Genomic DNA, 20,928 nt, shown 5'->3' on the forward strand with positions numbered 1-20,928 from the left:
CTGTCAAGAGATAGCTGGGTGGCAGGGACAGGGGGAAAGGGGCTTTTCTCTGCAGCCACCTGGAAAAAGCCATGTAAGATCAGTGGCTCGTCAAGACAAGACATACAAAAATAATAACCAAGTGACCCCCCCCCAAAAAAAAGAAAGAAGAGATTGATAAGTTAATTCGACGAATCCAAGAAGAAGAAGAAGACACTGGAGTTCAAGAGGACAAAATAAAAGTTTAAGTTAAGGGCGAAGACGTGCGCAACGGAGCTTCATGGACACGCGTAAATATCCCCAAACCAACTCCAAAAGAAGAAACCCCCACAAGTTCAGCACCAAGGATATCTCCAATCAGTTTTGATGTCAGGTGAAGGTGAAGTCAGACTGACGGAGGTTTTATCTTTAGCCAGGTAACAGATTTCAAAGGTAACTTTTGTCAGCAGGCTGCGGTGAGGCATGAGTGGAGGTCGCTTTGAGTTCGACGACGGCGGAGCGTATTGCGGTGGCTGGGAGGGAGGCAAAGCCCACGGCCATGGCATCTGCACCGGACCCAAGGGCCAGGGCGAGTTCTCCGGCTCCTGGAACTACGGCTTCGAGGTGGTGGGGGTCTACACTTGGCCCAGCGGGAACACTTACGAGGGTTACTGGTCGCAGGGGAAGCGTCACGGCCTGGGAGTAGAAACCAAAGGACACTGGATTTACAAAGGGGAATGGACTCATGGCTTTAAGGGGAGATATGGCATCCGGATCAGTGTTGGCAGTGGAGCGAAGTATGAAGGAACATGGAATAATGGGCTTCAGGATGGATATGGAACAGAAACATATGCTGATGGAGGTGAGATTTACAGATTGAAACTCAGATTTGTAAAAGTAATAAGTAAAAGTTACATCCATCTGAAATGTTGTTCAGATGTATAAAGTTGCTTAACATGGAAAACAATTAAGTAAAGTGCCTTCCAGTATCCATAGTTCTTTAAATAAGTACTCGAGAAAGTACTCGAGTAAATGTAGCCTACTTGAGCTCATGATTACGTTTCTGGGATTATAAAGTGGTGTAAGAAGTATTCAGATCCTAGTACCAGGCCTACTAAAATGTAGAAATACTGTTGTTCTGCATTCAAGTGTTCATTTCACTAAACGAACAATAGTAGCATCAAATTATACTTAAAAGTAGGCTATACCAATATTGCTGTTTTGGGAGAAGCACATTTAATTGTCAGTGAGGAAGTTTAATATTAAAAGGAAATGCATTTTTTTTATTTAATTATAATTTGCTTAATCTATGCTTTATATATTACTGTGATTTTCCCTCTAGTGATCAATAAAGTCCTATCTTATGATTATATTTGTATTATCAATCTTAAAAACTAAAATTATCAAATAAATGTAGGAGTAAAAGTACAATATTTGCCTTTGAAGGACAGAGTAGAAGTATGAGGTAGTGGGAAATGGAAGTACTCAAGTACTCAAAAGTACAATACCTGAGTAAATGTACTTGCAGATGTGCATTACAATTGCAGCTGCAGTAGTGGTAGAGGATGCACTCAGATCCTTTACTTAAGTAAAAGTGACTCCTAATAACTCTAATCAATAAAATGCATCAGATTTTATTTGTTGATCGTATGTTGTGTATCTAATGTGTGAACCTGTAAAGTAACATGTAAGTTAAATACAGACGAGAAAAACAAATAAAGTAGCATTTAAATGGAAATACAGAAGCCAAGACGGCCCTCAAAATCTTACTGAAGTACAGCACTTGATTACTTTCATCCACGGAGAGGATGATAACTAAATCATAACACATTAAGATAAAAACCCCTCAAGCAAAGTGTGGCCATATGGTTCATTGCACAAAGTTCATTGCAGGCGACATGGAGACAAATCACAAACAGGGCAGCCTTATGATCCTCATGGTCGTTTGTGATGTCTGCGTGTAACCAGAAGAAAATACCACCCTGCTGCTGTCAGTCAAGAGGTGCTCAAAGCTGGTTGGAAATCAAAACCTCACAGGAATCTTTCCATTTTGGTAAACTACACCATCAACAGTGTTGGTGGAAGTAGTATTAGAAGTGTTCAGGTATTTTACTGAAGTAAAAGTAGGAATAATGACATGTAAAAATACTTAGTGACAGGAAAATAACTGCTTCTGCTTTAATTATGAAAAAAGGATGTATTTATTATATATTATATACATCTATAACATGCATCATATTTTACACACCAATCAGTTGTTTTGTGTACGTAAAACCTGGATCTGCAAAGTAATAACCAAAGCTGTCATATAAATGTGGTGGAATAAAACACAAAGTAGGATAGAATAGAGATACTCACGTAAAGTACAATTGCCTCAAACTAAATAAAGTTCTTGAGTAAATAAACTTCTTTACTTTCCACCACTGATCATCAAGACTTTTCTGTTAACAGAGCAGATTAGGTTAGATAAAATGAAAGGTCACAAACAATCGTGAACATTTAAAGGGACGTTTTGAATCCTTAAATACTTCCTCAATGTTTCTGGTGCATGTATATCCCCCAGCTCATCCATTTGACTGTGTAGAGGAAAAGACAAATACAATTGATTGAGCTGATCTCTGCTGGTACAATAGCGGTGGTTCCCCTCTTCAACAGCTGACTCATCAGCTTTAAAGCCCAGTCTGGTGGTAGTTGCAGTGGGGGATGTGATAGCACCAGATGTCAGGATGTAATAATAGCCCACAAGCTCCATGCACTCCTGGCCTCACGGGCTGAGGCCTAGCTGTCACTATAATCCACACTCGTGTCAATTTTAGCATGAGACCAGACATCAAGATGGCTTGTCAGTGAGGGCATTAATGAACATTTCACACTAAAGATATCCGCGACACTCTGGTCGAAAATAAAGGGGAGGTAGTTTTATATGGAGTGAACTATTTTCGCTCCAAGCCATGTTTTAAAGTCAACAGCCTTGCAAGCAACTCTGTGAGGCTAAATGCTAACATTAGCATGCTAACATACTCACAATGACAATGCTAAGATGCTAATATTAAGCAGGTATAGGCTAATGTTCACCAGGTTCACCTTCTTAGCATTAGCTAATGAGCACTAAACACAAAGTACAACTGAGGCTGATGGGAATGTCAATAGCTTTTGCTGGTATTTGGTCATAAAACAGTGTTGAACTGTTCACTTGATGATGGTGCTAGATACAAAGTCAGAGGATCACCGAACACAGAGGGATTTGCTGTCTAGAAATGTTGTTTTTATCCATCTAGGTGTTCAGATATTTCACAAGATACGGGAAAACTTTGACCTACTGGTGAAGTTAGAGGACAAGTCAGGGGATCGCCAAAATTGGTAGGAACTCTGGGTTGAGGGAATGCTTGTACTGAATTTCATTGCAAACCATCAGATTTGAGATATTTCAGTGTGGTTCAAAGTAGTAGACAAAACAACCAACAGACGGACTTTGCCATCTAGAGCTACGCTACTAGCATGGCTATAAATTAGCTTCTGATTGGTCTGTGGTGCGGTTGGAAAAAGAATAACTCCCTGTTTTTGTAATGTGTCCAGGTACTTTCCAGGGTCAGTTCACAGGCGGGATGCGGCACGGCTATGGGGTCCGACAGAGCGTCCCTTATGGTATGGCAGCAGTTGTCCGCTCTCCTCTTCGTACCTCCCTTACCTCACTTCGCAGCGAGCACAGCAACGGCACTGTTCTGCAGCAAGACATCCCCATCATCACCACCACCAACGCCTCAGGTGAGGAGACACCCGTCACCACCCCAACCCAGCTGGGACCTTCTCGCGGAGGTTTTGCCCTCACTCTCCAGGTCGACCCAGATGCTGTGAAACCCAAGAAGAAGGGCCTGTTTCGCAGGGGCTCCCTTTTGGGTAAGCTCAAGAAGTCCGAATCAAGTACCTCGCTGTCAAGCCAGAAGAGCAAGATCAGCTTTCTGAGGACGGAATCGGCTCTCAGCTCCAACGCCAGCGACACCAACTCCAGCATTGGGGATGAAAGCCTGGCCGGAGCTGAGGATTTCCCCCCAGTGGAGGCCGACATCGACGCCACCACTACAGAGGTCTACATGGGAGAGTGGAAGAACGACAAGCGCTCAGGATATGGAATAAGCGAGAGGTCCAGTGGGCTGAAGTACGAGGGCGAGTGGCTGAACAACCAGAGACACGGCTACGGCTGCACCACCTTCGCCGAGGGAGGGAAAGAGGAAGGCAAGTACATGAACAACATGCTGGTGAAGGCCATGAAGAAGAGAGTGATCCAGCTGAAGGGAACCAAGATCAAACAGAAGGTGGAGCGTGCGGTGGAGGGCGCTCAGAGGGCTGCAGCCATTGGCAAGCAGAAGGCAGAGATTGCTGCCTCCAGGTGAGATCAAATAAGTGGAGACATGATTCTCTTTATTGATTTTGTTTATATTTATAAAGACAAGCAGACTCTTGAGTTTTCTCTAGTCCTAGTTTGTACCACTCATGTAGTCACATTGCTGCAATAGCACTTTCTCACTCCTAACTCATCACCTATTGATGCTAGTTTCAAACAACGCTTTAGATATCTCTCTAGCATTAGTTTTGGACGTGTAGGGACAGAGTGTCAGTACGTTCATAGAGCCTTTTCATAATAAGCGTCTGTCTTTACAGAAAGTTAGTTTTGGGCAACAAAACCAATAAGTTATTTTTATGAAAAGAATGTGGTTGACGTAAACTTGACTGACTAACAACTCGCATGAACTACGTGACAAAACAATTCAACGATGATCTTTTTGTTATACATTGAACACAAACAGTGGTATCCTGGGTGAAAGTCCTGTGTTTGTTTGATCCACTACACCCACCCAAAGCAAACTATCGTGCACTTTATACTACATCAGCTGCTCTAAGCCTCTATTAATGACGTGGCTGAGTTTACGTTGTAGTTAACCTTGGTTATATATTCTACAAGGATGGCTGCATGCACATGAAATGACGCAGAATCGTGATGAGGAAAGTTTTATATATCTTTTATACTCAGTGCAGGAAGCCAGCATTTTCAAACCCCTCAATGTTCTCCATTTTCTCTGCCCATCCGCATAGTTAGAAAATGATGGATGTGCACACACAGGCATAAAACCTGAGGCAGGGAACTCCCACGAAGGGCCGTGTCTGATGGTTTTAACTAATTTTATGTACATAAAAAAACCTTAAGTTGAAAGCCTGGTGCGTTTCATACTAAAGCTAAAGGGTGCCTCCATGCGACGGTATCAGACAACGAGGGGCATTGATTAAACATCTGTATTTGACAAGTTGGGAGTGAGACCTAGTTGGCCACTGATGAGTCCTGGTGCAAATGTATTCCCAAACTACTTTTGTGTTTCCTCGCAATAATGTCTGCATTCCTCCTGAAACACAGGAACAATGAGTTTGTTGGTCCAGTCCGGTAATAATACATAATACACTGGCAGTTTAGGGGAATGGTATGCAGATACTACAGAAAGGAGAGATGATGTGGCACTTTACATGAGGCATTTATTGCCTATTAGCCTTTTCCGAAAGCCAACCACCGGCTGTGAGCACAGCTGCAGCGGCTCTGTCTGGCTGTGGTGGATGAAGCTGTGGATGTTGTTATTGCTCAGACTACGGCTGCACTGGTGGTTCAAAGACAGCTACAGCATCATCCTATTACCATAGTCATCATCCCAGCTACAGACTGTCTCGGACAGCCTCATATATGTACAATATATTGTGATATAGCTCAGTCTTTCTCTATGGATAAGAGGGAACACAAAAGTATTTCAGAAAAACATTTTTCCGACCTTTATGAGGCTCCATGCAGCGTTAAGCGTTGGAATATTTAAAAAGAAAATACTAAATGTAATTTAACAAAACTTGAAGCTGTTCTGAAGACATTTCCACAATGCTCAAAGACTCCTCTAACCATCTGGGTGGTTTGTCCATGCACAATTTGTATAATAGTTTTATTTTCCATTTATATACTATTTTGATGTTACATTCTAATATTTTGTATGTATGTAGGTATTTTTGTGCCGTACCAAATGTAGAATAGATGGAATATTTTTAATCAAAATGGTTAGAAGAGCCTTCTAACCATTTTGATGGCTTCTGGAATTACCTTCAGAACATTGAAGGAGAAACTGTAGCTTTAGTACTGAGAGGCACAAACTGGTTCTTGGTTTACTCAGAGGGCAGTGTATGAAGGTAGAGAGGGTAACAGCTCATGTAGAGACAATAGCAATAAAAATAGACACTTCATTCATTCAGAGTCACTAACTCCCTTCACTGCCTCTCGCTGCTGGCCACAATAATTCCCATAATAGAAAACACACCCAAAGAGTCATTATATTTTTTTAATACTGTATTACAGACAAAAATTAATGAGCGCAGTGGCTGAAGTGGCTCTTTAGAGTCACACTGTTTGAGCCACAGGAGTTAATATCACACTCTGCATAACCAAATGTTCATATTATGGAAACCCATTATGAGTTCAACAGCCGTAAATGTTAAAACGGCTTATTTCATCTTCACCAGTGTTCTTTTGTTCATGCAGAGATGTTGTAATATTAATAATAGTAACATATTGACACCATAATGCAACATAAGATGGTTCCACGGATATAAATACGACACAGCTCATAAGCAAGTGCTTGGGTATGAAGGGTTAGCATATATATGTACCACACCTAGCTTTAGTTGTGAGGCTTGGATTACATACAACACTGTACAAGATCTTACAGTACATCACAGAAGAACAGCTCTGGGCTCAAACGAGCAGATTATTCTAATAAAATAAGACAAAAATATAGCGAATGTCACCATTGAGCAAAATCTTTTGTCTTCATCTGACTCTTCCAGAAGATAAAAAAACTTAACTTAAAATGTTCACGATTGTTTGTAACCTCTTGGTGATGAGGAATTTCATTTTATCCAACCTAATATTGCCTGTTAACATCAAATTATTGAAGAGTGGTGCAATATTTAAATAAATCCAATTTTAGCATTTCACTTTCAGGGTTTGGCTGATCACTTCCTGATTGGCACCGAGGACTTTGCCACCAGTAACAATATTGACCCCAGAAATGAATTTGAGCAATACAGTATGAACATTTATGCCATGTCATTGCAGACAGGGAGAGTTTGGTGATTTATTAAATATGCTTACAGGCAGGTACAGGGTCAAAGTCAGGTTCTGATGACTGGAAAGCAAAGGCCCAACGCAGCATGGCAACTGTGACGATCTGGCAGGGTAGGAGTGGAAATAGACCGGTTATATGCTGCAGACTAACGAGAGAAATGGGGAACAGGTGAGCACGGGGGGGTTCCTGCAGGGCAGATGGAGGAAAGTGGAAACCAGGACAGAGAGACATAATGTGACAAAAAAAATGATTGCTTAGTGCAAGATTAAAGGAAAAGTATCTGTCTGTTAAATATGAAGCCACAGCCAGTTAGCTTAGCTTAGCATAACGACTGGAAACAGACAGAAACAGCTAGGCCGCCCACTATTTCTGTCTTGTGAGCTGGTAGGTATTATTGTTCACATGTCTACCTTCAGTTTGCCTGTGACCGTACAAGGCGCTGGTGTTTTTCTCCGCAGTCGTCTTCAGCACCTGATTTAAGCCCAGTGTTTACAGCAGTGAGACTCTCACTGATAGACTGCAGACCTTTGTCCCAGCAGATCGAAATCTAAATATTGTACTCTGCTAGAATAAGCAGTATATAAGAGTTATGGGCTGGTGTTCATTGCATCAGTGCCTTAAGCTCACCTACAGCACAGGAACAGGCGCCTGGACAGAGCTGAGACTGGAAGCTCAGTATTTATGTAGGACTGCATTCAGAAACACCTCGGTGACCTTTACAAACCAAACAGGACCTCATAGGAAATACGGTGTATCTTGAATGTGTGAAACTACAGAAAACCCATTTATAGGATGTACATTTACTCAAGTACAGTACTTAAGTACAATTTCGAGGTACTTTTACTTCCATTGTATTCTACTTTATACCTTTCCATTACATTTCAGAAGGATAAAATGTACTTTTAAGTCCACTACATTTTTCTGACAGCTGGAGTTTCTACTTTTCAGGTTACTCTTTTAGATACAAACGTTAGGCAAAGTTTTTAAAATAGAATCCATTTTTATATATTAAGCCAGTGGTTCTTTAAGGCTAAGCCTCATGTCATGTTTCAGAAGTCTTTGTTTAAGTTGTTTCTAGTTCTGCCAAAGAGACATTTTCCCTCTAAACTTTTTTTGATTTTCTCCAATATTCAACAAGATTAGAGATTTAAGTAAAAAAAAAAAAAAAGAATCTATTTGTGTCAGAACCTATTTTTTCCTTCTTTTTCCTAACATTACTCATCTCTAAACCAATCCCATTTATCTTGTGACCCTTTTGAGGGCCCTGAGCCCTAAATTCAGAACCACTGGAAAAGACTTCCTAACTAACTAGTTAAAGCTAGTCACACCTCAAGTAGCTGCAATAATTAAATTCTGCACATTAATTAGTCACAGGGGCCATTTTATGCAGAAAGATAACTTTTATTTTTGATTCTCCAAGTGCATTTTGAATGCAGGACTTTATACTTGCAATGGAGTATTTTGACATTGTGGTATTTTCTATTTAAGTAACAGATCTGAATACTTTTGCCACCATACAAACTAAACAACAGAGTATTCCTGCACGTTGAATCGGAATCTGTTTATTATACAAGCAGTGGAGACATGACACATCTGTTCCTGGCAGTGGCTTCCTCCCTCCGTGATCCTTTGGCAATGAAGTCGATGGATAAAAATACATGTTCAACCTGTGCACTGCATGGGATGCCAGACCTGGCCTCTTCCAGTCCAGTTAGCCGAGCGTTCACTGGCATCCAGACACTCTGTGGACATTGTTCTGTTGCGTGGGCTGGCTGAAGGAGGACCTGTGTGGTAGGACAGGGTGTAAATGACGCACATACACACAGGGGCCCTGTGGTCACAGAGGAGCCCTGACTAAATATGGGCAGGCGCACTCTTGCTGTATCACAATCACAGGGGAATGCAACAGCTGATTATCCCCCTACCCCCACCTCCAAACCCCATCTTTACTGCCTAGTCACAGACACACACCCAGACTGTTTTCATAAGCTGAATCACAGCAGCTCTTTTTGTTTGTCTGCATACCCATCACCGATTACTTTACTCACTCTTTATCCTGTTAAAGCAAATCAAATACTCGTTTAAATGGTGCACAACTCTGCCTGAAACAGCCGTCTGCTTGCTGATTTGGTTTCCATCACCCACTGCACTCTTAAGCGCCACTGCTCACCGTTAACAGTTTGAGATCACAGATCTCAGGCCATCTTGCGTCAGCAGTGGTGTCGAATGGTTCCACGGATATAAATATGACACAGCTCATGGGCAAGTGCTTGGGTATAAAGGGTTATATATGTACCACACCTAGCTTTAGTTGTGCGGCTTGGATTACATACTGTACTGCTGAATCGAGCATTTTGTGTGCAACATTTGTAAATAAAGTTCAGTTTATAACCTCAGCTCAGGAGTATTGATGAGATATTTGTAGCTTTTCCAGTGATGGGAAGTAACTAAGTACATTTACTCAAGGTAGTACAATTTTCAGGTACTTTTACTTGACTTGAGTCTTTTCTATTTTATGGAAATACTAATACTCACTACAATTCAGAGGCATTTAATGAATAATGTTAGTAACAAGATAACGATCCAGATTAATAACATTATATATAATTATATAAGTGAAATTCAAAAGGAATGCAGCAGTAAAAGTTATCCTCACTTTTACCAGCTGCAGCATTAAAGTGATGAACACATGAATGCATCACTAATTATAATACAATACTACAATTTATATTATTCAAAAATGGGCCATTCTGCATAATGAGTCCCTTTACTTTTTGTAATTGAATTGTATCTTGATTTTTGTGTGTGAGTGTTTTACCTTTACTTGAGTATTTCTACACTGTGGTATTGCCGCTTTCACTAAAGTAAAAGACTTCCTCCACATAAGTTATTCCTTATGTGACCTCTTAGCAATGTGGCAATAATGAGTTTGCAATTAGCTCTTAATGTAGCCCATGTGTATTTTGACAAAGTGATTTGATTATAGTCAGAAGCTTTAGGTCGTCTTTATATAGATATTAAATCATCCTTTCACACACACACAACCTCTCACACAGTTGAAAGGGGCCCTTCAAAAAGATAAAGTGACACATGCCAGAATGCCAGAATATCTCTTGCCATCAGCCGCCTGCTGTGCAACTGCAAAAAAACAAATGGTTGTTAAATTGGAAAACAGAAGGACCTATTTGCAGAAACACTTAACATTTTGCATTGGCTCAAATGTAAGATTTAAGGTGTATGATTGTTTAGAGCTTTGGGTGTTTCTTCCTACAGCTAACGTCTCATCACTGCTCAGATCACAACAAGCGTCTTCTTAAGGCCCTGAAAGCATAAAGGGTATTTAGGTCACAGTGTCAAATGTCATGTTTGGTTGCAGAGAAGCCCTGGAGGACTATCACACACTGCAGCAGTTATACAACTTACAGGGCTGTCTAATTTCTGACCTGAATCCCTTTGTTCTATTGTAGGAGGAGGGCGTATCAAAATCTGACAGATATATTTCCAGAGAGCGAGCACCCCTACTTCCTCTTCCTTCTCCCTAAAAAAGGATTAAATATGACTAAACTAAACTAAAAAAAATAACGCAAGTTAAATCTACAGCCTGTGTTTCCTCATTTCAGCTGGATCCTGTTTGATATTTGAATCACTAAACCACAAACCGATTTCCAGCATCTCAAAGACTAAAAGTTCCCAAAGTCTTTAAAACCTTGTGACATATTATAACTACATGCCTCCTATAGGAAATATTTGTCGTTAATTTACTCTTATCTGTATTTCTGGTTTTCTCAGTTGTTTTGCCGTGAACTGAACTGATGTCACGCTCTAACACGTCTGTTTAAACTAGTTTAAGTTGTTTTTTAAAGTGGCATGGCAGTTAATACAGTGACTGAGTGATTTACCAGAGCATGTGGGCGGAAATTAACTTACAATTGGAATCAACAGCTGAACAACAGCATTTGTGTTCATTAGGGAATCATCAGTCAAAACAATCCCCCATATTAGCTCTGCCACCTATCAAGCTATTAGCAGCAATGCTAACCAATTTTAGAAACTAAGACCACAGTGGAGATAAATTACTACACTGCTGACCCTCTACAAATATAAGGAAACACAGACTAGTCTTCAGCTTAATTCCAGATGGAGGGACAGGTTGTTTTAAGATGATGCAGCATCTACTAAATGTAGATATCTTGAGTGTTTATTTTAGGGTTAAATCTGTTTTACTTTTCAATGCAGGGGTGAGCTCTTTCTTCACTATCAATGATGTGTGATGGTTAACACTACTCAAGTCTGAGTTTTTTCCTGCACATTTATAGTGCTGAGATTTGTGCTTGTCAGACAGACACACACAAACCAGTGCATTGATACCAACATGTGTGAAGATTGTGAGAGCTGGTGGATTAGCTTCCCTTTAAGAATGATGGAGGCCAATGTGCTCTTGGGAACTTTAAATGCAGCAAATCTTGTCTCTGAACTCTGCAGGCTGATAACTAAGTTTTGCAGGCTGTAAGACCTTAAATAGTCAGAAATGTGTCTTTACAAATGATGTCCATCAGTTGAATTTAGCACATGTGGACTCCAATCAAGGTGTGAAAACATCTCAAAGATGATCAAGAGAAATGGGGGCCACCTGAGTTTAATTTCAAAGTTTCATAACAAAGAGTCTGAATACTTATGTCAATGATATGTTTCATTTTTTTCTCTTTAATAAATCTGAAATTAATTATAAAACGGTATTTTCACTGCTAAAATGGTATTGATTTTAGAATAAGGCTGCAACATAACAAAATGTGAAGAAAAACCTGTTGTAAAAATACTTTTACAACCTGGTATAAGTAAATTATCTCTATTCTTCTGTCACCACTACATACTGCTAAATATACTTGAATTTCCTTAAGGTACTTTGTTATTTAGGTTATTTAATCTACAACAATGCATGCATATTTTTGTTTACAATATTCGCCTGTTAGACGTAGTGTAGTAGATGTACAATATTCTAAAATGTAAATACTTCGAGCTCAACATAACATGTTTCTTCATTACTGCGAACACACACTGTAGTTTATTTTGACTCAATCATACAGCGTCCTGCTGCCCCAAACACTCATAAGAGCACCAAATGTTTATTCATCCTCCACTGAAAATAGTCCCCCAAAAAAGTTGTATTTGCTCCTGTTTGAGTCACATTTTTGAGAGAAAGAGAAACACAGTGACTAGCTGTTTACTGTGCCTTTTAAAAAAATGTAACAATATGTTTGTGATCTGTTGTGGTGGACAGTTGGCAAAATGTTGTATTTGTGTGGTGTGATTTAGTTTTAAGTTGCCTCATTGCCTTGGGAGCTTGCTTCTAAAAAGCAGCTTTTGTTATTATAAATCTTCGTTATTGAATGATTAAACATATGAGATTTGAGGGTGTATTTGTTCCTGTAAGAGGAAGGAGGTGCTGACTGTGTGTGGACAGGTGGAGCTCATCTATCTCAATCAGGGAGCCTCAGGAGTCTCTAATTGTTCCAGTGGGAAGCACCTTCCCCACTGAGTCTTCAAGTGGACCAGGGAGCTATTTTCAGCTCAGTGTAAAGTTACAGTATGTCAAGTATCCACAGAGTAATCACAATCAGTAAATCTCCCTGTTAATGTGCAGCAGCAGCCTTTAGCTCAGGTTTTCAGACGTCTGTTGGTCGTTCATGTTTTTCCAGACTGAAATATCTCAACAACTACCGGATGGGTGGCCGTGAAATTTGGTACAGACATTCGTGTTCCCCAGTAGAAGAAGTTTACTGACTTTTGTGATCCCCTGGCTTTTCATGTAGCACCACCTGCAGGTCAAACATTTTCAGTTATTCAGTTCCAGAAAGTTTTTGGATGGATTGGCATTTAATTGGCGCACAAATTCATGTCCCCCTCAGGATGAAATGTGGTAACTATGGTGATCTCTTAACTTTTCATCCAGCACCCCCATCTGGTTAAATTCTAACTTGTTCAATAATTTGTTGATGCATAAATACATGCAAAACTGACATCCCAGCACATAAAGCTCTATGTTGTGTTTTGTTCTAATTAGCATATGCTATCATTAGATTTGACACACTAGCTTAAGTGTTGAACATTGTAAACATTTCATCTGCCAAACATGAGTTTGTTTGTATTGCCAGTGAGAATTTTAGCATTGAACTCCGTTGGCCACAGAGCTTCATAGCACAGCAAGAGACTCCTATTCATTTATGAGAAAAGACATGAACATAATAATGATAACAACAACAATAATCATAATAATCATAATCTTCTTCATAGGAAGTAAATATTGCTACTATATTTTTATTGTGAAAGTGTGCTTGCCCATTATTGTTGTATTTATGGTGTATTTTATTTGTACTTTTTTCTGTTTTTGCCCTGTAGCTTTTAAATACCTGTGGCAGGAAAAACACCCAGATATTTTACTTGAAAATAGAAAAATATTCCTGATAAAATGGCACTCACGTAAAAGTACAGACATATCTTTAAAACATAGTATAACAAGTATCACAAGTTAAAATACTCACTATGCAGAGTGGCAAATGCATTATATTATTGGATCATTATTAATATAATTGTTGATGCTTTATTCTGTAACAGCAAATTGAGGCGTTTGTTTTAGATACTTTTACTTTGAGGTCAGTTAAATCTACAAAAATGCATCATATGTAACCAGTAACTGGGGAAAAAAATGTAGTGGTAATAAAAAGTACAATATTCATATCAGTTATACCTATGTACTCAGATTTGTCCCGTTTGTTCTGTTTCCTGTTCAGAATTACATAAGTGTTGCATCAAATCCTCCAGATAGTCCAAACTCTTCTGAAGCTGATTGCATCACTCCAGTGATTTTTCTCTATCTCACAGAAATATGTGTTATGATTGATTCTTCAGTAGTCTTCCAGCTGTAACTCATTGTCTGGTGATAAAAGCATAATTTATTTCCGTCCTAGCGCAACTGCAGAAAAGGACACCTCCTCTCTCGATAGCTAATAATACTAATGAGCCATTTGACCGGCAGCCACCCACCCCTGATTGAATATTATTAACAATCCCTCGCACTGTGGTATTTTTGGTTAAACTGTTTTAAGCCACCATCTCTTGAGGTTTCACATTCAAGGTCCATACTTTGAAGTGTCAAAATCAAGGTCAGCATGCATTAAAACACACAAAAAGATATGACAAAATGACATGTAACATACTGTAGAACACTGTAGTATTAAAAGTAAAACCCAAAGTTTAGTAATTCACCATATTTATAGTATTGCATTCTGCCAATTTTAAAACTGTGATATTCATTATCTCCATTGAACAGTTAAAGCAAGCTGATGGCTGAGAGAGCATGAGTTGTAATGAATTACAAGTATATCTGTAGATTATTTTCAGAGTTAATCAATCAATAGATATCTAAATCTAAAGATATTCACTATAGCATAAAGAAAAGTAGCAAACCCTCACATCTGAGAAGCTGAAAGTGAATTTTTGCTTCATCAAATGATATATGTATTAAAACAGATAGCAGTAAAACGAAAGTAAAACATCTCCATGGTTGTTGTGGTACCAGGGATTTATGAATTGTGTTGCATCTGTTGTCTCTGCAGGACGACCCATTCAAAGGCCAAGTCAGATGCAGCCGACCAGGCCGCCCTGGCGTCCAACAGTGAGTCCAGCATCGCCAGACTGGTGGCCAAAGAGCTCTCCCCTTCCTTCTACCAGCCAGGTCAGTGGACTTCTCATCTGTGAGGAGAACTGAAAAACTGATACTAACATGAAAAGCATAGCAGCATTAGGACTATTTACAAAATGTTATCTCTTTTGAAAAGGAAAATACAGAAATATATGTTATTTTCACCTGAAATTGGATGCCATTAATAATTTTATTGAAGGAGACTAATATTCCATCTTTCCCAAATGACATGAATGCACCACAGACGAAATCCTCTCACTAGCTTCATATTTTTGAAGTCAAAACAAATCTAACACATATCAAAATTTTGATCAGCTGGAGCAGATATAACATGACATTAACATTACAATTAAGTGACTTAACTTATTGAAGAAAACCGCAAATATGAACTTATAACTGATAATGCAAAGTAGTGCAATGCAACTAAATACAGTCAACTACTGTCCTTAATTAAAATTTCGTTTTTTATTTTACTCTACCTGAGTATTTCAGTTTTCTGCCACTTTATAATCCTACATCTCAGAGACTCATTTTGTACTTTTAACTCCACAAGCTACATTTATTTTAACTACTTTTACTAGTAAAGTATATATAGTAAAAAATACCAGCTGCAACATTAAAGGGATGTACACATTAATGCATCAATAATTATAATACAGTAATATATAATATTCTAAAACTAGCATTCTGCATGATTACTACTTTTATTTGTTGTAATTTAAGTATATTTTGTTGCTAATGGTACATTTTTGAATGCAGGACTTTTACTTTTTGTATTGGAGTATTTCTACAGAGCGGTATTGCTACTTTGACATATGAGTAAAAGATATTCTAGTTCTTTCACCACTAACCACACATGAGGTTTATAGTGTGTCCCTGTTCATACCTCCATATTGAGAGCAGCAGATCTTTGGCTGCGGCTCACCACAAGGATAGTCGCATTTGAATGTCTAAAAAAGGAACATCTTATTGGGTCGAAGGGATCATATCAGTTTCATTGAGAGTCTGTCGACACTCACACTTATACGTTCACACAAAAGCACACTAGCTATTTAGGTGCCTCTTGCTTCCTCCCTCAGCAGATAGCTTTAAGGAATCCGACAGATAGTCATCCAGCTTTTATGAGCGGCTGCAAGAATTGTCTCAGACTAATACGAAAAATGGATTAAGCCTGGCTGAGAGTCCTGCTGGGAAGCAGTCTCTCATGAAATATATCTCACCAAGGAGACAACAACATAGAATTACATTGCCAGCGTGTGCACCATCTGGTTTATTTGTACAAAAACAACGATCTGTCTATCAAGAAGTATTATTTGTGTTTCAAAAGACTGATGTATCTTATTCCTCTGTGCCCTAGAGTTCTAATGTTGTCCATAAAAAACCTATTTGAAACCCTGTTCCTTCATTGCTATGAACACACTCACTGTAGTTCGTTTTGAGTCAATCCCACACACAGCGTCCTGCTGCCAAAAATATTCGCTAGAGCACAAAATGTGGATTAATCCGCCCCTGGAAAAATGCATTGTTCCTCCTGTTTGCTGAAAACTACAGTTCCCAGCACTCTTTGGGACTAATAAAACGAGCTGAGGAAGTGAATAACAAAACATGGAGAGATAGACTATAATGCATTGTTCGTTTTTGGCTTGATTTGTTGAATAACAAAGAGTTTGAATACTGCCATCCTTAATCTTTCTTATTAAGAAGTTCACTTTTATTTATTTTTTCAACACATTTTATGATGAAGTGTTTTTCTTTTGTAGTTTTACGCTTTTTTCTCAAAGTGTGAGCATAAAACAATAATCTAGTGTAAAATGTGCATTAAAGTTGAGCGTTATTAGTAAGAATAGCTAACTCAAACTCAAACAGCTGCTGAGTGTAGTTTAGGGAGAAAATGGCATGACTATTAAGTTGATCTCCAAGATGTTAAGTCTCTCTTGTAGCTATTTCCTGATATTTTTAGTCAAAGCAAATTAGTTGGGTTTGAGAATAGCAGGGGATTATTAAAAAGTATTTTATAAAATGACTTCCATTACTTAGTTCTTATTATAGCTGACTTAATTAGTTGTGTAGGGGGAGAGAGAAAGGAGAACTCCATGAAAAACTGTTGAAACAACAGAAATATATTTTTATATTGCAATGCCACCAATAATTTAATTTAATAACTTTACTTTATGTCAATAATATCACATTCTGTCCTGAAAACCGTGCTTATCAGAATCAGAATCAGAATAAGAATCAGCTTTATTGAATTTGACTCCTGTTACTTACGCTCACTAATACACATAAACAGACAAATAAACAAAAAATCAAGGAGGTCCAAGAAGAAAAAGGACAAACATTAACTATTTTGTACATAGAAATATAAAAATGCAAAAGTATATATATACATGAACATAAAAAACACAAAAACAACGACAATGAAGTGTAGATAAAAGTGCAAATATGCAGAGTGCAAGGCTGCTTGAATAAATATGTAAACAATTTTAATTTAAAGTTACCGGGTTATTGGACATGGATTTGTACCATACAGAGGATGAATGATCAATTGTTCATGAGAGTGATGGCCATGGGGAAGAAGCTGTTCTGGTGTCTGGTTGTTTTGGGGTACAGTGCTCTGTAGCGCCTACCAGAGGGGAGGAGTTGGAACTGGTTGTGTCCAGGGTGTGATGGGTCTGCATCAATGTTATCTGTTATCTGTTATCAATGTTCTAAACATATTGAGACTCTATGATGAGATAAAACACTGATGTACTGGTTGATCTGTTCTCACACAGGTCCTGAGTATCTGAAGAAGAGAGTGTTACTGGAGGTCGTGGAGGGAAGTGAGACCACAGAGACTGTCATGCATGAGCCGCTGTTAGCCGAGGAGGAGCCCCTGCCCACGCCACCCGAAAGCCCTCTCATGAATGAACTGGACAGCCTCATGCCTGGCTCGTCCCCAGCCCGCACCCCCTCCCCTAGCCCGGGCATCATCACCAAGGAAGAACCCAATCTCCTCAGTCCAGGAAGCTGGAACGAAGACAAACCCATTAAAAGTGGTGGCAGTAAAGGTGGCAGTAAACCCAACAGCAGGCCCAGTAGTCGTCCCACTACCCCGTCAACCTCCGTTTCTGCTCCCGCCTCGGCTGCACCTGATGTGGGTGGTGTCCCCTCTCGCACCCCCAGCCGTCAGAGCAGCAAGAATGAGCAGGGCTCTGACCTGGAGATAAAGCCCCTGCAGAAGTTTGACTCAGAGGTGAAAGGTCCAGATGTGACTCCAGCCCCTGTTGCCCCGGTAAGGAATAGCCTCATCTCTCCAGATGAAGAAGAAGCCCCACGCCCCGCCTCCAAAGTGTCCTCCAAAGCCGTCACCCCCGAGCCTAAAACCACCGAGGCCAAAACTGAAAGAGCTCCATCAGTCCAAGAACGAGCACCGTCCTTCTCTGAGAACAAAGTGGAGTCCAGGGAGGTGAGCAGGCCGTCCAGCAAAGCAGAAACGAAGCCATTACCAAAACGGCAACCCAGCCCAGCTCCGTCCCCAAAACCTGCACCCAGTCCTGAACCTAAACCAGTACCAAAGCAAGTGGAAGCCAAAGCCATTGTTGCCAAACCAACCCCGAAGGTAGAGCCCAAAGCAGAAGCCAGACTGAAGAACATGGTGTCGATCCCAAGTCATGAGGAGTCTTTGGAAATGGAGGTAAGAGAGTAAACATGTGGACCCATATTTGAATATTATAAGGCATTTTATCAGCTTGACTATATTGCAGGCAATTTCTGTGTGTGGGTTGGTTCACCACTTTAGTCCAGACTTAAATATGTCAGGAACTATTCAGGTTTTCCACAGACGGCTTGTTGCAAAAGTTTCTCTCTCCTTACACGACATGCACTTCATGTTATCCTTTAATTCCAGCTTTAGTTTTACAGTGTTGTCAGTTATCTACATATGTGTTTGAGTGATAAAGTTAATTCAGTTATATCACTTAAAACTACCGTACCAGCACAAATTGCTTAGTATTTTCAATTAATGTTTTGGTAAATTTACTTATTTGCCTTCTAGCACAGAGTAAGATGAAAAGATTGATACCACATGTTTGCCTGTTGGATATGAAGCTAAAGCCAGGCGACGGTTAGCTTAGCTTATCTTAGCATAAAGACTGAACAGGAAACAGCTAGTCTTGCTCTGTCCAAAGGTAAAAAAAAAAATCCTTCTCCCAGCACCCTTAAAGCTCACAAGATATATTGTTTTAATGAGTGAGATTGATAAAGCCAGGCAAGCTGTCTTCCTGTTTCCAGTTTATGCTAAGCTAAGCTAACTCGTATTATTGCTGAAACTTCTTTAACATACAGACAGGAGAGTGGTGTCAATCTTTTTATCTAACTCTCTGCAACAAAACTGGATAAGTTTATGTCCCAAAATGTGAAACTATTTTCTTTATGTTGTAATTTTCACAAACCGGCATTAATTCCACGCATTCATAAGATATGAAACTGAATTCACTGACCTTGTTTCACATATGCTCCTTTCTTTTCAAAGGGCCCAAACAACATAATGATCTGCATGGTCATCCTGTTGAACATTGGCCTGGCCATTCTCTTCGTACACATTTTGTCATGAGACATTGTCCTCCACCTCAGGTAATACATAGATATGATGTCATAACCTGCTGAAAAAAGAAGTGATTCTTTGAAATTCATAGTCAACAAATTCAAGCGTAAGTTAAATTGTTTTTTGCTGCTGCAGGTCACCAGCAGGCCGGCCTCCTCCTCAGTTAGGACCAGAGATCAAAGATGAAGAAGCCTCATGCAGACTGCCGCAGTTCCTCTAAAGGTTTTTGTTGGTGTGTCTGTGTGAGGCTCTGTGAAGCTCCTCTGATTCCAGAGGTTTGACAAAGGACTGAAGGACATGAATAAGATTCAGTACATCTGAATACGATGATGTTTGTATGTTAAAGTCGGGGCTGGATGGTAGAGTACGACCTCAGGGCTTACGCTGGAGAAGCAGCGCTCAAGAAGTCTAATTTCAACTTTGTCACAGTGTGTCACAAGTGTGTCAACTTTTTTTGCAAAGAAAAAGGGCTTTTAACTCACACACTGGCTGATTAGACAATCTCAGTAGATAATTACACTTGTCACAAGATGTGTTGGTATTATGAAGGAATGTTGATAACGTATGCAGACTGAATATTCTCTCCACTCTGCCTTTAACTTGGTTGATGAGACACAAATTCAACCGCAGTAGACGCATGAAAGATTTAGGAGTTATAAATCCTACTATCATTGTTTTAATTAGCAACAATGTCCAAAGTGTGGTTGAAAAGCTGAAGAAGATTTATCAAGAAGGAGTCTGAAATGTTTCTCCAGAAAATTCTGTTGAAATACTTCAAGCTGCAATCCATCGCTACTGTAAAGTCAGTTTATTGTTTTGATCTTGCTCTTCAGTCTTTAAAGACTCCAAAGCCACTAGTTACATTTCGGCTAATTGCATTTGAGACTGTGGTGTACTACACTGTGAAACTTTCTATTTTCACTAGTATTTACATGCTTTTATTGTCATTCTGCTGCTTTGATTTGGGAGCTGATAAACCGAATAGAGAAGGCAAATAAGAAGCTTAGGAGTGTCACTGTACTGTATGTTCCTGTGGTGTTTCTATACAATGCTGTTTAGCACCCAGGTGGTTTTAAATGAGAGTTGCGTATGTTTTGCAACAGAGTGGGCAAGCAGACAAATTGAAGGCTGGGATTTATCTTACTCAAAACAAGCACTATGTTGTAGTAAAGTTTCTCAACCTACAGATTTATTTAAATACAAAAGTAGCAGCAGGAGGTGGGGTGGGATGATGTTTTCACCTGTGAGCTTTTCATGGTTAAATGTATGTTTTAGTGTAGAAAAGTATCCACTCTGTTCCACCCTGCATTATATTTAGGGCCTGTTATGCTTCAGAGCCAAATAAGACTTCAACTTTTGTACGCATGAGGGCACTTTGTGTGTATGTCTCAGTGTTTTTGTATCATTTTGAAGTGGACACCTTTACAGCTAATAATAATAATGTCAGAGGCAAATATGCAAACCCTAAATGTATTTATTTCCCAAATGGAGTCAGATAAACGTGTGATTGTGAGATGGAGAACAAATGGATCTTAACT

General features: G+C 39.5%; 1 protein-coding gene across 1 annotated transcript; it reads left to right on the plus strand.

The window, feature by feature from the left end:
• The first annotated feature begins 441 nt into the window (after positions 1–441).
• Positions 442–19,735, plus strand: jph2 (junctophilin 2). The gene is made up of 6 exons (XM_054609782.1): positions 442–820; positions 3,535–4,345; positions 14,720–14,838; positions 17,580–18,481; positions 19,319–19,419; positions 19,526–19,735. Exons 1-5 carry the CDS (start codon positions 442–444, stop codon positions 19,397–19,399), a joined length of 2,292 nt encoding a protein of 763 aa, XP_054465757.1. The 3' UTR covers positions 19,400–19,419; positions 19,526–19,735.
• Positions 19,736–20,928: the final 1,193 nt, after the last annotated feature.

The sequence above is a fragment of the Anoplopoma fimbria genome, chromosome 12, assembly GCF_027596085.1.
Source record: "Anoplopoma fimbria isolate UVic2021 breed Golden Eagle Sablefish chromosome 12, Afim_UVic_2022, whole genome shotgun sequence".
In the NCBI taxonomy this organism is placed as follows: domain Eukaryota; kingdom Metazoa; phylum Chordata; class Actinopteri; order Perciformes; family Anoplopomatidae; genus Anoplopoma; species Anoplopoma fimbria.